A 17,448-nucleotide genomic window follows, 5' to 3' on the forward strand; every position below is an offset into this window, starting at 1 on the left:
TGATACCCCCCGCTCTGATATCCCCCGCTCTGATATCCCCCGCTCTAATACCCCCGCTCTGATACCCCCGCTCTGATATCCCCGCTCTGATACCCCGCTCTTATATCCCCCGCTCTGATACCCCCAATCAGATAACCCCAATCTGATACCCCCGCTCTGATATCCCCGCTCTGATACCCCCGCTCTGATACCCCCGCTCTGACACCCCCGCTCCGATACCCCTGCTCCGATACCCCGCTCTGATACCCCCGCTCTGATACCCCTGCCCGGATACCCCCGCTCTGATACCCCCCGCTCTGATACCCCCGCTCTGATATCCCCCGCTCTGATATCCCCCGCTCTGATACCCCGCTCTGATACCCCCGCTCTGATATCCCCCGCTCTGATATCCCCCGCTCTGATACCCCCGCTCTGATACCCCCGCTCTTATATCCCCCGCTCTGATACCCCCAATCAGATACCCCCAATCTGAAACCACCGCTCTGATAACACGCTCTGATACCCCGCTCTGATACCCCCGCTCTGATACCCCCGCTCTGATACCCCCGCTCTGATACCCCCGCTCCGATATCCCCGTCCTGGTACCCCGCTCTGATTCCCCGCTCTGATACCTCCGCTCTGATACCCCGCTCTGATACCCCCGCTCTGATACCCCCGCTCTGATTCCCCGCTCTGATTCCCCGCTCTGATTCCCCGCTCTGATTCCCCGCTCTGATACCCCCGCTCTGATACCCCCGCTCTGATACCCCCGCTCTAATACCCCCGCTCTAATATCCCCGCTCTGATACCCCCGCTCTGATACCCCTGTCCGGATACCCCCGCTCTGATACCCCCCGCTCTGATACCCCCCGCTCTGATACCCCCCGCTCTGATACCCCCCGCTCTGATACCCCCGCTCTGATACCCCCGCTCTGATACCCTCGCTCTGATACCCCCCGCTCTGATACCCCAAATCTGATACTCCCGCTCTGATACCCCCGCTCTGATACCCCCGCTCTGATACCCCCGCTCTGATAACCCTGCTCTGATATCCCCCGCTCTGATACCCCCGCTCTGATACCCCCGCTCTGATATCCCCCGCTCTGATACCCCCGCTCTGATACCCCCGCTCTGATACCCCGCTCTTATATTCCCCGCTCTGATACCCCAATCAGATACCCCCAATCTGATACCCCCGCTCTGATAACACGCTCTGATACCCCGCTCTGATACCCCCGCTCTGATACCCCCGCTCTGATACCCCCGCTCTGATACCCCCGCTCTGATACCCCCGATCTGATACCTCCGCTCTGATACCCCCGCTCTGATACCCCCGCTCCGATATCCCCGTCCTGGTACCCCGCTCTGATATCCCCGCTCTGATATCCCCGCTCTGATGCCCCCGCTCTGATACTCCCGCTCTGATACCCCCGCTCTGATACCCCCGCTCTGATTCCCCGCTCTGATTCCCCGCTCTGATACCCCGCTCTGATACCCCCGCTCTGATACCCCCATCTCTGATACCCCCGCTCTAATATCCCCGCTCTGATACCCCCGCTCTGATACCCCTGTCCGGATACCCCCGCTCTGATACCCCCCGCTCTGATACCCCCCGCTCTGATACCCCCCGCTCTGATACCCCCCGCTCTGATACCCCCCGCTCTGATACCCCCCGCTCTGATACCCCCCGCTCTGATACCCCCCGCTCTGATACCCCCGCTCTGATACCCTCGCTCTGATACCCCCCGCTCTGATACCCCAAATCTGATACCCCTGCCCGGATACCCCTGCCCGGATACCCCACTCCGATACCCCCGCTCCGATACCCCAGCTCCGATACCCCTGCTCCGATACCCCGCTCTGATACCCCCGCTCTGATACCCCTGCCCGGATACCCCCGCTCTGATATCCCCCGCTCTGATATCCCCCGCTCTGATATCCCCCGCTCTGATATCCCCCGCTCTGATATCCCCCGCTCTGATATCCCCCGCTCCGATACCCCCGCTCTGATACCCCCGCTCTGATACCCCCGCTCTGATACCCCGCTCTTATAACCCCCGCTCTGATATCCCCCACTCTGATACCCCCGCTCTGATACCCCCGCTCTGATACCCCCGCTCTGATACCCCCGCTCTGATACCCCCGCTCTGATACCCCCGCTCTTATATCCCCCGCTCTGATACCCCCAATCAGATACCCCCAATCTGATACCCCCGCTCTGATAACACGCTCTGATACCCCCGCTCTGATACCTCCGCTCTGATACCCCCGCTCTGATACCCCCGCTCCGATATCCCCGTCCTGGTACCCCGCTCTGATACCTCCGCTCTGATACCCCACTCTGATACCCCCGCTCTGATACCCCCGCTCTGATACTCCCGCTCTGATACCCCCGCTCTGATTCCCCGCTCTGATTCCCCACTCTGATTCCCCGCTCTGATACCCCCGCTCTGATACCCCCGCTCTGATACCCCCGCTCTGATACCCCCGCTCTGATATCCCCGCTCTGATACCCCCGCTCTGATACCCCTGTCCGGATACCCCCGCTCTGATACCCCCCGCTCTGATACCTCCCGCTCTGATACCCCCCGCTCTGATACCCCCTCTCTGATACCCCCGCTCTGATACCCTTGCTCTGATACTCCCCGCTCTGATACCCCAAATATGATACCCCCGCTCTGATACCCCCGCTCTGATAACCCCCGCTCTGATACCCCCGCTCTGATAACCCCTGCTCTGATATCCCCCGCTCTGATACCCCCGCTCTGATACCCCCGCTCTGATACCCCCGCTCTTATATCCCCCGCTCTGATACCCCCAATCAGATACCCCCGCTCTGATAACACGCTCTGATACCCCGCTCTGATACCCCCGCTCTGATACCCCCGCTCTGATACCCCCGCTCTGATACCCCCACTCTGATACCTCCGCTCTGATACCCCCGCTCTGATACCCCCGCTCCGATATCCCCGTCCTAGTACCCCGCTCTGATACCCCGCTCTGATACCTCCGCTCTGATACCCCGCTCTGATACCCCCGCTCTGATACCCCCGCTCTGATACTCCCGCTCTGATACCCCCGCTCTGATTCACCGCTCTGATTCCCCGCTCTGATACCCCCGCTCTGATACCCCCGCTCTGATACTCCCGCTCTGATACCCCCGCTCTGATTCCCCGCTCTGATTCCCCGCTCTGATTCCCCGCTCTGATTCCCCGCTCTGATTCCCCGCTCTGATTCCCCGCTCTGATTCCCCGCTCTGATTCCCCGCTCTGATACCCCCGCTCTGATACCCCCGCTCTGATACCCCCGCTCTAATATCCCCGCTCTGACACCCCCGCTCTGATACCCCTGTCCGGATACCCCCGCTCTGATACCCCCCGCTCTGATACCCCCCGCTCTGATACCCCCGCTCTGATACCCCCGCTCTGATACCCCCGCTCTGATACCCCCCGCTCTGATACCCCAAATCTGATACCCCTGCCCGGATACCCCTGCCCGGATACCCCCGCTCCGATACCCCCGCTCCGATACCCCCGCTCCGATCCCCCTGCTCCGATACCCCGCTCTGATACCCCCGCTCTGATACCCCTGCCCGGATACCCCCGCTCTGATACCCCCGCTCTGATACCCCCCGCTCTGATATCCCCCGCTCTGATATCCCCCACTCTGATATCCCCCGCTCTGATACCCCCGCTCTGATACCCCCGCTCTGATACCCCCGCTCTGATACCCCCGCTCTGATACCCCCGCTCTGATACCCCCGCTCTGATTCCCCCGCTCTGATACCCCGCTCTTATATCCCCCGCTCTGATACCCCCAATCTGATACCTCCGCTCTGATACCCCCGCTCTGATACCCCCGCTCCGATATCCCCGTCCTAGTACCCCGCTCTGATACCCCGCTCTGATACCTCCGCTCTGATACCCCGCTCTGATACCCCCGCTCTGATACCCCCGCTCTGATACTCCCCGCTCTGATACCCCCGCTCTGATTCACCGCTCTGATTCCCCGCTCTGATACCCCCGCTCTGATACCCCCGCTCTGATACTCCCGCTCTGATACCCCCGCTCTGATTCCCCGCTCTGATTCCCCGCTCTGATTCCCCGCTCTGATTCCCCGCTCTGATTCCCCGCTCTGATTCCCCGCTCTGATTCCCCGCTCTGATTCCCCGCTCTGATTCCCCACTCTGATTCCCCGCTCTGATACCCCCGCTCTGATACCCCCGCTCTGATACCCCCGCTCTAATATCCCCGCTCTGACACCCCCGCTCTGATACCCCTGTCCGGATACCCCCGCTCTGATACCCCCCGCTCTGATACCCCCCGCTCTGATACCCCCGCTCTGATACCCCCCGCTCTGATACCCCAAATCTGATACCCCTGCCCGGATACCCCTGCCCGGATACCCCCGCTCCGATACCCCCGCTCCGATACCCCCGCTCCGATCCCCCTGCTCCGATACCCCGCTCTGATACCCCCGCTCTGATACCCCCGCTCTGATACCCCTGCCCGGATACCCCCGCTCTGATACCCCCGCTCTGATACCCCCCGCTCTGATATCCCCCGCTCTGATATCCCCCACTCTGATATCCCCCGCTCTGATACCCCCGCTCTGATACCCCCGCTCTGATACCCCCGCTCTGATACCCCCGCTCTGATACCCCCGCTCTGATACCCCCGCTCTGATACCCCCGCTCTGATTCCCCCGCTCTGATACCCCGCTCTTATATCCCCCGCTCTGATACCCCCAATCTGATACCCCCGCTCTGATAACACCGCTCTGATAACACGCTCTGATACCCCGCTCTGATACCCCCACTCTTAACCCGCTCTGAAACCCCCGCTCTGTTACCCCTGCTCTGTTACCCCTGCTCTGATACCCCCGCTCTGATATCCCCGCTCTGATATCCCCGCTCTGATATCCCCGCTCTGATATCCCCGCTCTGATACCTCCGCTCTGATACCTCCGCTCTGATACCCCCGCTCTGATATCCCCGTCCTGGTACCCCCGTCCTGGTACCCCCGCTCTGGTACCCCGCTCTGATACCCAGCTCTGATACCTCCGCTCTGATACCCCGCTCTGATACCCCCGCTCTGATACCCCCGCTCTGTTACCCCGCTCTGTTACCCCCGCTCTGTTACCCCGCTCTGTTACCCCACTCTGTTACCCCACTCTGAGACCCCACCCTGAAACCGCACTCTGATATGCCACTCTGATATGCCACTCTGAAACCCCACTCTGGAACCCCACTCTGGAACCCCACTCTGTAACCCCACTCTGAAACCCCACTCTGAAACCCCACTCTGAAACCTCACCCTGATACGCCACTCTGATACCGCACTCTGATACCCCTCCCTGAAACCCTACCCTGATAGCCCAGTCTGATAGCCCACTCTGATACCACCTCTGATATCCCACCCTGATAGCCCACTCCTGAAACCACTTTGTAAGCTTTCATTCCGAGAGTTACAGATTTACCAAAAATGGAATCAGAGTCACGGATGATTTTAAAATAATTTATTAAATTGTTTATTAAAATCTTACAGTTTAGATAAATAGACACAAAACACATTGGACATGTGATTAGTGAGAGCAGTTTGCTGATGCCAGAGGCCAGGGGCAGCACGGTAGCATAGTGGTTAGCACAATTCCTGAACAGTGCCAGGGTCCCAGGTTCGATTCCGGCTTGGGTCACTGTCTGTGCGGAGTCCGCACGTTCTCCCCGTGTGTGCATGGGTTTCCTCCGGGTGCTCCGGTTTCCTCCCACAGTCCAAAGATGTGCAGGTTAGGTGGATTCGCCATGATAAATTGCCCTTAGTGTCCAAAATTGCCCTTAGTTTTGGATGGGGTTGCTGGGTTACGGGGATAGGGTGGAGGTGTGGGCTTGGGTCGGGTGCCCTTTCCAAGAGCTGGTGCAGACTCGATGGGCTGAATAGCCTTCTTCTGCACTGTAAATTCTATGTCTAGTCGTGCAGGGAAAGTGTTGGTCTCGGCAGCCTGTAGCGGCAGAGCGTTGCTCTCCAGGATGCTCATTCTGGTCTCCCTCACTCTGAGGAAAGCAGCTGTCTTATGAGGACTGCCCACTTGCCCTGCAAGCACCTAATAATATACATTATTTCTAGGGGCCAGTAGTTCTGGCCAGGTACTAAAGTGTCACCTTCTCTCTGTCCATCACATTGGCCGAAGTCACCTTTCAGCTTGTCTCACGCTGGCTGCTATTTGGTAATTCCTGTCAGAGGGTACACAAGCGGCCACAAGAGTCCTGGAGAGCACCATTCTCTTTGGCAATTATCTTATTATATTAGCCACTGGCTGCTAGGAACAGGTAACATTTTCTTCTAGAGAGTGAAGAGAACCAATCTTCGACCAAAAATCTTCAATTGTGCCTGCAAAACCTGTAAGATCTAAATTCTGAAAATTACCACTTCTTGCAAAGGAACGTGGCTGTCCGAGGAGAGTGTGCTGAGGGTGCCTGTACGGGGAGCGTGCCTGGTCCAAGGAGCAACATCCATGGACAAGTCAGTCCCAGAGGAGTATATCTAGAGAGCGTCTGCCCAAGGGCAGTATGTCCGGGGAGAGTCGGTCCATGGGGAGTTTCATAGAATTTACAGTGCAGAAGGAGGCCATTCGGCCCATCGAGTCTGCACTGAGCCTTGGAAAGAGCACCCTACCCAAGCCCATGCCTCCACCCTATCCCCTTAACCCAGTAACCACACATAACCATTTTGGACACTAAGGGCAATTTATCATGGCCAATCCACCTGCACATCTTTGGACTGTGGGAGGAAACCGGAGAACCCGGAGGAAGCCCACGCACACACGGGGAGCACGTGCAGACTCCACACGTGCAGCGACCCAAGCAGGGAATCGAACCTGGGACCCTGCAGCTGTAAGCAACTGTGCTACCGCGTTTGTCTGGCGAGAGTCTGTCCACGGATAGTTTGTCTGAGAAGTATCTGTCCACGGGGAGTATGTCTGGGGAGAGTGTGTGTCAGGGGAGAGTCTGTCCAAGGGGAGTATGTCAGGGATAGTCTATCTAAGGGGTGTATGTCTGCAGAGAGTCTGTCCCAGGGGAGTGTGTCAGGGGAGAGTCTATCCCAGGGGAGTATGTCCTGGGAGAGTCAGTCTAAGGGGTGTATGTCCGGGGAGAGTCTGTCCCAGGGGAGTGTGTCCTGGGAGAGTCTGTCCCAGGGCAGTGTTCGGGGAGAGTCTGTCCATAGGGTGTATGTCTGGGGAGAGTCTGTCCCAGGGCACTGTGTTCGGGGAGAGTCTGTCCAAGGGGAGTATGTACGGGGAGAGTCTGTCCAAGGGGAGTATGTCTGGGAGAGTCTGTCTTAAGAGAGTATGTCAGGGGAGAGTCTGTCTAATGGGTGTATGCCTGGGGAGAGTCAGTCCCAGTGGAGTATGTCTGGGGAGAGCCTGACTGAGGAGAGCATGTCAGGGGAGAGTCTGTCTAATGGGTGTATGTCTGGGGAGAGTCTGTCCCAGTGGAGTATGTCTGGGGAGAGCCTGACTAAGGGGTGTATGTCCGTGAAGAGTATGTCCCAGGGGAAAATATCTGGGGCGAGTCTGCCCAAGGTGAGTATATTTGGGAGGACTCTGTCCATGGGGAGCATGTCCGGGGAGAGTCTGTTCCAGGGGAGTATGTCTGGGGAGTGACTGTCCACGGGGAGTATGTCCGGGGAGAGCCTGTCGAAGGGGATTATGTCTGGGGAGAGTCTGACCATGGGGAGTATGTCCAGGGAGAGCCTGTCGAAGGGCAGTATGTCTGGGGAGAGTCTGACCATGGGGAGTATGTCCGGAGAGAGCCTGTCGAAAGGGAGTATGTCTGGGGAGTGTCTGTCCACGGGGAGTATGTCTGGGGAGAGTCTGTCCATGGGGACTATGCCCGGGGAGAACCTGTCCATGAGGAGTATGTCCGGGGAGAGTCTGTCCATAGGGTGTATATATCTGGGAAGAATCTGAATTTGTGTTGCTACTTTGCAGGATGTTCCAAAGCATTTCAAACAAAATTTCACAACCAGTGTAGTGATGGCAACCAAATTGTGCACATGGGGATGTTACAAACTGATTAGTCCCTTAATTATTGTTAATTATTAAAAATCTGTAAATGCTAATATTGATTTAGTGATAAATATTGACCAAGACACTGGGCAGAAATCCTTGGCTCCTCTTTGAAGGAATTCCATGGGATCGTTACCTCCAGCAGAGAGGGCCTCAGTTTAACATCTCATCCTAAAGACGGCTGCTCAGACACTGCAGCACTTTCTCAGTGAGCCTGGATTACATACTCAAATCCCTACAGTGGGACTTGGACTAATATCCTTCTGGTCGAGAGGTAGGAGTGAGATGGGTTCCTGATGGAAAGGGGAAGGTATTTTCCAGGAGGGGGAGATTGTGGGAAAATGCCAAACAGCAAATCACATTCCCATTGGTTTCAACCTCCTGCCTCAGGAGGATCCTCAAAGGGGGAGAAAGCAGGAGATGAAGAGACAATAGAGGAACAAGCTTAAATTCTCACAGTAAATATATCTCCTGGCAGATGTGGTTGGAAATGCGGCGCTATCTCCTCTTATGCAATCCACCGTGGTTCAGCATGTGCTACAGATGGGCTTTGATCACAGTTTGATAGAGAGTTTGGTTTGTGACAAGTACCTGCTCTCTGGGTCACAGTATTGCTCAGTCAGTGACCTTCTCTCTGATCTACTCGGGCCCGAGGAAGGAGGAAGAGATAGGAGGCAACTAAACACAGGTATTGACTTCAAAACACAAGTTCTTCTTGCTTCCTGTCGGAATTTTTCACTGATTTTCATGTCTGATCGGGTGGTTTTGACTGTAAAGTGACAATAGCGTGTTTTTACTGTGAGATCTCAAATAGGGAGGGTCACTGGCAAATTTCAGAGTGTGTTCATCATGGATTTGATCCAGACCCCAGGACTGATTGGTCATTTTTCTTTTGCAGGCGTTGACCAGAGATCACGGGAAGCCAGACCTGCTCCGAGTGAGGGGAGAGAAGCAGCAACCCAGAGAAGGGGTAAGGTGCAGCAGAGAGTCCTCGCTGGTCTGATGATTCAGGGTCTCAGATAGAAACAGTGTTCGTTCTGCTGGGCACTGACAGTATGTTCTTCCAATGGATCTCATCATCACTAGTGTAGGGTTAGGGTCGGATGAAATGGAATTTGGAACGGGGGGCAGGGGAGGTAGGAGCGGCAGCCAAGCACCTTGCTCTTTACACACCTCTGTCCAAACTGAGATGCTTGTGTTCAGATTTCAGGTTGGAGGTGGTGGAGGCAGAGACCCCCATAACATTTAAGAATTAATAATAATAATGTTTATTATTGTCACAAGTAGGCTTACATTAACACTGCAATGAAGTTACTGTGAAAAGCCCCCAGTCACCACACTAAGGCACCTGCCCAAGATGAGTATATCTGGGAGGACTCTGTCCTCAGGTACACAGAGGGAGAATTCAGAATGTCCAATTCACCAAAAAACATCTCTTTCAGGACTTGTGGGAGGAAACCGGAGCACCCGGAGGAAACTCGCAAAGACACGGGGAGAATGTGCAGACTCTGCACAGACAGTGACCCAAGCGGAAATCAAGCCCGAGCGACTGGCGCTGTGAAGCAGCAATGCTATATTTAGATGTGCACTTACAATGCAAGACATGCAGGGCTATGGGTCAAGTGCTGGGATAAGGGATTAGAAAGCTAATCCCAACTAATTGCAACCAATTAGGTGGTTGATTTTGACCAGCGCAGACGTGATGGGCCGAAGGGCCTTTTCTGTGGTGTAGACCTCTCTCACGCTATGACAATCAGCCTGCTGATAATTGATCAGCCCACCAGGGTTTACACATTGACTGATGTACCCATTGATTAATGAGTGTGTGCTTGATGGATCAGATGGGCTGCTTCTTGTGTGGCCCAAAGCAGATCAGCTGTGATTACCAGGGAGCTGATTCTCTGCAACAGAAAAATTCTTAACCCGTCGAGATAAACCTCAATGGCCCAACTCAAAATGAACAGCCTTTCAAAGCAGAGGTCGGGACCCCTGGATGAATTGTGTGTCCCGAGCCCATGCCTCAATTGTGTTGCCCTCACGGCGTTTTGTTCAAATACTAGTGCTCTAATTAGGCAGGGGAAGAGCTCAGAACCCAAGTAGAGCTTTTAAGTTCTCCTCGGAGGTAGGAGCTGCCTCCTGGCACCAGCAGGAGAGGCAGACAGAATGTTTGCTTCCACTGTCTTGCTGAATGGAGCAGGCGTTCATCAGACAGTCAGGATCTGGAGCACGGCCAAGGGTGCCAAGCCAAGGTACAGTGTTCGACCCAGTCCTGGATAACACCTCAAATTTCATTTCGCCACAAATGGAAACAGTTGGGTTGTAACTTGTGTGCAGTGACAATCACAGTTAGATTGTCACTCCGCTCATAGTTCCTTAGCCTGAAATGGAGCCACATCTTTCTCACCGACCTTTCAACTGCAGTGCAGCAGGTTCCTGAGGCAGAAGAGATGGAGGTCAGGAATCCACACCCTTCCGGCAGTATGTCGGACAGCAGCCAGGTTTAAAATCTGGCCACTTTAAGAAGCCAGGGAGAAGGTAAGTAGCTAGGATGGGGGGATAGGGTGGGTCAGGGGGTGGAAGTTGGGAGTCAGGGTGGTCATTGATGGGATGGTCAGTAAGGGGGTGGTCAGTGAGGGGTTGGTCAGTGAGAGGTAGTCAGGGTATGGGAAGTAGTCAGGTTATGGGGGGTAGTCAGCGGGGTTGTGGGGGGGGGGGGGTTGGTCAGGTATTAGGATGCTGGGGGTTTATTCATGCAAGGGATGTGGACACCATTGGCGACACCAGCATTTATTGCCCATCCCTAGTTGCCCCAGAGAAGGTGATGGTAAACTGCCTTCTTGAACTGCTGCAGTTGCTGTGGTGTAGGTACATCCACAGTGCTATTAGGGAGGGAGTTCCAGCATTTTGACCCAGCAACAGTGGAGGAACAGTGATATATTTCCAAGTCAGGGTGATGAGGTACTTGGAAGGGAACCTCCAGGTGGTTGGGTTCCCAGGTATCTGCTCTCTTGTCCTTCTAGATGATAACCGTCGTGGATTGGGAAGATACTAAGGAGGCTCAGTGAGTTCTTGCTGTGCATCTTGTAGATGGTACATACGGCTGCCACTGGTGGTGGAGGGAGTGACTCTTTGTAGAAGGGATGCCAATCGCCAATCAAGTTGGCTGCTTTGTCCTGGTGTTGAACCTCTTCAGTGTTGTGGAAGCTAAACTCACCCAGGCAAAGGGAGAGTATTCCATTACACTCCTGACTTGTGCCTTGTAGATGATGGACAGGCTTTGGGGAGTTGGCACGTGGTTACTTGCTGCAGGATTCCTAGCCTCTGACCTGCTCTTGTAGCTAGAATATTTATAGGCCTAGTCCTGTTCAGATTCTGGTCAATGTTAAACCCCCAGGCTGTTGCTACTGAGGGGATTCAGTGATGTCAATGTCATTGAATGTCATGGGTGGTGGTTAGATTCTCTCTTGTTGGACATGCCATTGCCTGGCTCTTGTATGGCACAAATATTACTTGCTCTTATGTGTTACCAGGACTCTGGGTACCAGGACCAAAACATAACTTGTCACTTGTCAGCCCAAGCCTGGATATTCACCAGGTCTTGCTGCACTTGGACAGGGACTGTTTCAGTAAATGAGGAGTCACGAATGGTGCTGAACATTGTAAAATCATCAGCGAGCATCCCCACTTCTGACCTTATGATGGAAGGAAGGTCATTCATGAAACAGTTGAAGATAGTGTAACAGTTAGTGTAGATAATACTGTCTGGACCAACACCTGAGAGACATGTAAAGCCTATTTGAGTTTCCAGCGACAGTGGGTGACCTTGTGCACCATTCGCTGAAGGTAAGCATGCAGGTGCAGCAGGCGGTAAAGAAGGCTAATGGCATGTTGGCCTTCATAGCGAGAGGTTTCGAGTATAGGAGCAGGAATGCGTTGTTGCAATTATACAGAGCCTTGGTGAGGCCACACCTAGAATATTGTGTGCAGTTTTGGTCTCCTTCTCTGAGGAAGGATGTTCTTGCTCTTGAGGGAATGCAGCGAAGGTTTACCAGACTGATTCCAGGGATGGCGGGACTGTCATATGAGGAGAGATTGACTAGCTTAGGATTGTTCTCACTGGAGTTCAGAAGAATGAGTAGGAATATCATAGACACATATATTTTGAACAGGACTAGACAGGGTCGATGCAGGGAAGATGTTCCTGATGGTGGGTGTGTCCAGAACCAGGGTTCACAGTCTGAGGATTCAGGGTAAAACATTTCGGACAGAAATGAGGAGACACCAAGAGTGGTGAGCCTGTGGAATTCATTACCACAGTTGGTAGTTGATGCTAAAACATTGAACATATTCAAGAGGCGGCTAGAAATAGCACTTGGGGCAAATTGGATCAAAGGTTATTGGAAGAAGGGGCGGCACGTGGCACAGTGGTTAGCATTGTTGCCTACCGCGCTGAGGACCCGGGTTTGAAACCCAGCCCTGGATCACTGTCCGTGTGGAGTTTGCACATTCTCCCCATGTCTGCGTGGGTTTCACCCCCACAATCCAAAGATGTGGAGGGTAGGTGGATTGGCCACGCTAAATTGTCCCTTAATTGGAAAAAAAAATAATTGGGTACTCTAAATTTATTTAAATAAAAAGGTCATGGGGAGAAAGCAGGATTAGGCTATTGAGTTGGATGATCAACCATGATCGTGATGAATGGCGGAGCAGGTTCGAAGGGCCAAAAGGCATCCTCCTCCTATTTTCAATGAATGTATCTGTTTCTGCAACAATTCTATGCATTGTTAACTAGGTGGATTTTCCTTGCGGGGAGTGCGGGGCGGAGGGGGATAGGGGATGTAGGCAGAGTGTTGATCGTAATCTGTTTAACTAAAAGCTGGAGTCTGGCTTTAGAAATGGGGAGCTGTGAAAGCTCGGGACAGGCAGACAGCAAAGAACTACATTTCGTAACATGAGAGAGGGAGTTTAACATGAGAGAGGGAATTTAAAAATGATGCACTGAAGCGAGATAACAGTAAATTTTATAATTGTACATAACACCAAGTTATATTGCTGTAAGTATGTGAAACTGACCATAACCATTGTACTGCCCACTCTGAGATCAGTGGCTAAATGATCATATCAAAGAATCCAGCGGGACAGATACACTATTCATTAATTATTTTTAAATGTATTTTATTCCAAACTTATTCAAACAGTTACAAAACAAAACATCCGGGAAACATGCTCTCCATCACATAATTCTACAGTTTGTACAGGTTTCTCCCCATTTTCACCCCCTTTCCCAGCAACGAACAGCTCCTCAAACATGCCATGAACCGCCCCACCTTGCTTCAAAGCTCGCCGCTGAACCGTCAGTTCATATTTAATATTTTCCAAATGGAGAATGTCATATAAGCATTCCTATCCAGGCTTCCACCCCCAGCGGCATTGCCAACTGTCATTCCAACAAGATCCATTGCTGGGCATCCAGAGAGGCGAAGGCCAAGACATCTGCCTTCCTCCCTCCATCTGCTCCTGCTTCCCGAATACCGACGCCATAGGGTTCGGTCCAACCTCCTCCCTCACAATCTTTGTTAGTGAACACTCCCACCCACTATCTCTCCAACCTCTCACATTTGTGTGTGGTTTTCACCCCCCCCCCCCCCCTCTCCCCCACACACTTTTCGCACTCATCTGCCACCTCCTGGAAGAACCCACTCATTCTCGCCCGAGTCATATGCACCCTGACACCTTGCATTGTATCAGGCTCATCCTCCCACACGAGGAGGTCACGTTTACCCTACGTAGCACCTTACTCCACATTCCCCAATTTATCTCCCCTCTCACTTCGCCTTATTCTTCACCACCTGCCCACACCACCTGTTCTCCAAGCCATCCATATATGTCTCCAATCCTGCCTTCCCCTTCTACGTTGGGAGCAGCAGCTCCTCCAGCAAGGCAAACTTCGACAGCTTGGCGAACTCTTACCAAACCTTCCGCGCAAAGGGCAGCACGGTAGCACAGTGGGTTAGCCCTGCTGCCTCACAGCGCCGAGGTCCCAGGTTCGATCCCGGCTCTGGATCACTGTACGTGTGGAGTTTGCACATTCTTCCCGTGTCTGTGTGGGTTTCGCCCCCACAACCCAAAGATGTGCAGAGTAGGTGGATTGGCCACGCTAAATTGGCCCTTAATTGGAAAAAATTAATTGGGTACACTAAATTTTTAAAAAACCTTAAATATCGAAACTCGCTTCCTCTCAGGAGCTCTACTCTCTCCTTCAGTTCCACTATACTAACAAACCTGTCTTCCAGGGTCAGATCCCTCACCCTCACTAGCCCCACTTCTCTCTACTTCCTATACACACCGTCTACCCCCCCCCCCCCCCCCCCCCCCGGCTCAAATCTGTGGCTTTCGCACAACGGAGTTAACACCAACATCTCCTCTATCCTAAAATGCCTCCTCAGCTGGTTCCACACCTTCACCATGGATTGCACAAGTGGGCTCTCTGTATATCTCCTCAGCGCCAGGAGCAATGCCGCCATCACCATAGCCCTCCAATATTCATTAATATTAGCAAAATGGGTAAATAAGGCTGTAAAAATAAGGCAAACCACCAGGGTTTATCCGTAATGGGATAGTAGTGAAAAGTGGGGAAGCCATGCTAAACATACATTGAATGCTGGCGTAGAGTGTGTTCAGTTCTAGCCACCACATTATTAAAAGGTTTTAGAAGGGAAAGAGAGGATATGAGAAAGGACTTGCGTGGATAATAATAGAACTGCAACGTTTCTCATCCAGAAAGGGTGAACAGACTGAGGCTTCATTCACTAGAAAAGAGAGGTTTGGGGTGTTAGCCATAAAAGTTTGTAAATTGCAAAAGGGTTTGATGAAGTAGACACAAGGAGAGTGTTTCCATTTGTGAGGAAGAGCAATACTAGAAGCCAGCAATGTAAGATAAAAACCAAGAAATAAATCGGGAATTCAGGAGGAACTTCTCCACTTAGAGAGTGGTGAGAATGTGAAACCCGTTTCACAGGGAGGTGAGATGAAGCTCAATGGTATAGATGCATTTAAGGAGACGCGACATAAGCAGATGAAGAAGTAGATACAGGGCGTTATAGAGGATAGAGTTAAATGAATATAGGATGGGAGGAAGTTTGAATGAATCATAGTCATGACCATAGACTGGTTGAGCTGAATGGTCAGTTTTTGTGCTCTGTGATCCATAATTCACCAGGATGGTATCCTGATCAATCACTGGCAAGACTTGAAGATGCGAAAAGTACAAGTATCCAGTCTAGATCACAAGAAGTTATAACCCTCGGTTACATCAGTGTTCAAGGGGACCGAGGCAGTGTAACTCAACTCCCATACAAGTAAAACACGGACAGGAGAGTGAAGGAGACCTGACTTTCAAACAGTGATATTAAGTGAAGAACACAATTGTTATGTGACAATTTTTACTCTCAGTTTTAATGCAGACGTGACCTGCTTTTTTATGGATTAGTATCCCCACTAAAGCAGCAGACAGAGGAATTTTGCCAATCTGATACTGTGCTCTATTGTGCGGTTTGGTATACAGTCTAAGGATTGATTGGAAGCAATAGACAGAGGAATATAACAATGTACTACAGATAACCAGCAGTAAATCACAATATACTACAAATATTCAGCGTTATTTCATAATATATTCCAGATAACCAGCGGTATGTCACAATATACAACAGATAACTGGCGGTATATTCAATATCCTACAGATAACCTATCACAGTACACTACAGATAACCAGTGGTATATTTCAATATACTACAGATAACCAGAGGTATATAGCAATATAACAGATAACCCAGGGTATAAGCGTTAGCTTAGAAGGTGTAATAACTGAAGGGAAAATAGAGAACAAAAATAAGAGAACAACATCACCCTGTCTGCTCAATGCAGTGCTTTGAAGTATATTTGTTTTGTCAGAAGTATAGCGTGTACGGCAGATGAACTTAGAGCACTTATTAGTACTTGGAATTATGATGTTGTGGCTATCACAGAAACCTGATTTAAGGAAGGGCAGGATTGGAAGCTGAACGTTGGAGGAAATAGTTGCTTCAGGAGAGATAGAGGGGGATGTAAAAGGTGTGGGGGAGGTAGCATTACTGGTTAAGGAGAATATTATAGCCGTACTGCGGGAGGACACCTCGGAGAGCTCATACAATGAGGCAATCTGGTTAGAACTCAGGAACAGGAAGGGAGCAATCACAATGTTGGGGGTTTATTACAGGCCCCTCAACTGCCTGCGAGAGATAGAGGATCTGATCGGTAGAGATATTTTGGATAGGTGCAAAAGTAACAGGGTTGTTGTGGAAGGGGATTATAATTTCCCCTATATTGATTGGGACTCGCTTAGTGCTAGGGGCTTGGATGGGGCAGAGTTTGTAAGGCTTCTTGATGCAATATTGTAGAAGTCAGGTATTTTAAATACACTTAATATAGGTAAGAAGACTGTTTAAGACAGAAATATCAATTCCCAGTTTTAAAATGAAAGAACCATACAATTTCCAAACTCAGTCATGAGTTTGCAAAACACAGAAGTCTGATAAAAACATTACATTTTTTCCAAGGACAAGGGCGGAATCCATAGCAACGAGGGATAAGGATGAAGGATTGTGCGGTTCTCACGCAGCTCGAGATTAGGTTGAATCATATCCCATAAATTATACAAGCTAAAAAAAATATCTTGAACTATATTGCCTTGTTTTTAATAAATGGACAGTTAAAACATCGACTCAAATATAATATATATATGTATATATTTGATTCTAACATTCTCAGTGAAACAATCTTATAAAAGACAGTTTGAGTTGTATGTTCTGAATTATGCCTAGCCTAGTATGATGAGATAACATGAGGTCTCCATGGTGGCAATAGGTAGGTCAGCATTAGACCAGTTTTTGCTGGTTTTGATAAAGCACAATATCCCATGAGAAACATACCAATAAGCAACAATTAGAAGTGGCGTTACATTGTCATGATGGACGGCTTTTTATCAAATCAAATGTGTTTTGAATATAGCTTAAACCAATTAGGATTATATTGGGGTGTGATCAGATCGCTTAAGACAGATATCAAATAGTATATCCATGGATAATTTGGCCACCATTTTAAGACTAGAGACAGGAGACTAGAGACAGGAGACTAGAGACAGAGACTAGAGACGAGAGACTAGAAGTGAGGAGAGCATAGAGCATAGAACACTACAGCACAGTACGGGCCCTTCGGCCCTCGATGTTGCGCCGACCTGTGAAACCATCTGAAGCCTATCTGACCTACACTATTCCATTTTCATCCATATGTTTATCCAGTGACCACTTAAATGCCCTTAAAGTTGGCGAGTCTACTACTGTTGCAGGCAGGGCGTTCCACACCCCTACT

The 17,448-nt window shown here is 51.4% G+C and overlaps 1 protein-coding gene across 2 annotated transcripts in view; it reads left to right on the forward strand.

The window, feature by feature from the left end:
* Positions 1–17,448, forward strand: part of LOC119953299 (baculoviral IAP repeat-containing protein 7-like) — an 87,874-nt gene that overhangs the window by 44,491 nt on the left and 25,935 nt on the right. The window contains exons 5-6 of one of the 2 annotated variants that reach the window (XM_038777426.1): positions 8,522–8,731; positions 8,942–9,013. In XM_038777426.1, the coding sequence (XP_038633354.1) occupies positions 8,522–8,731; positions 8,942–9,013 (282 nt within the window). The remainder of the gene's footprint in view (positions 1–8,521; positions 8,732–8,941; positions 9,014–17,448) is intronic. The other variant, XM_038777427.1, reaches the window with a different exon arrangement.

This window comes from Scyliorhinus canicula, chromosome 18 (genome assembly GCF_902713615.1).
Source record: "Scyliorhinus canicula chromosome 18, sScyCan1.1, whole genome shotgun sequence".
NCBI lineage: Eukaryota > Metazoa > Chordata > Chondrichthyes > Carcharhiniformes > Scyliorhinidae > Scyliorhinus > Scyliorhinus canicula.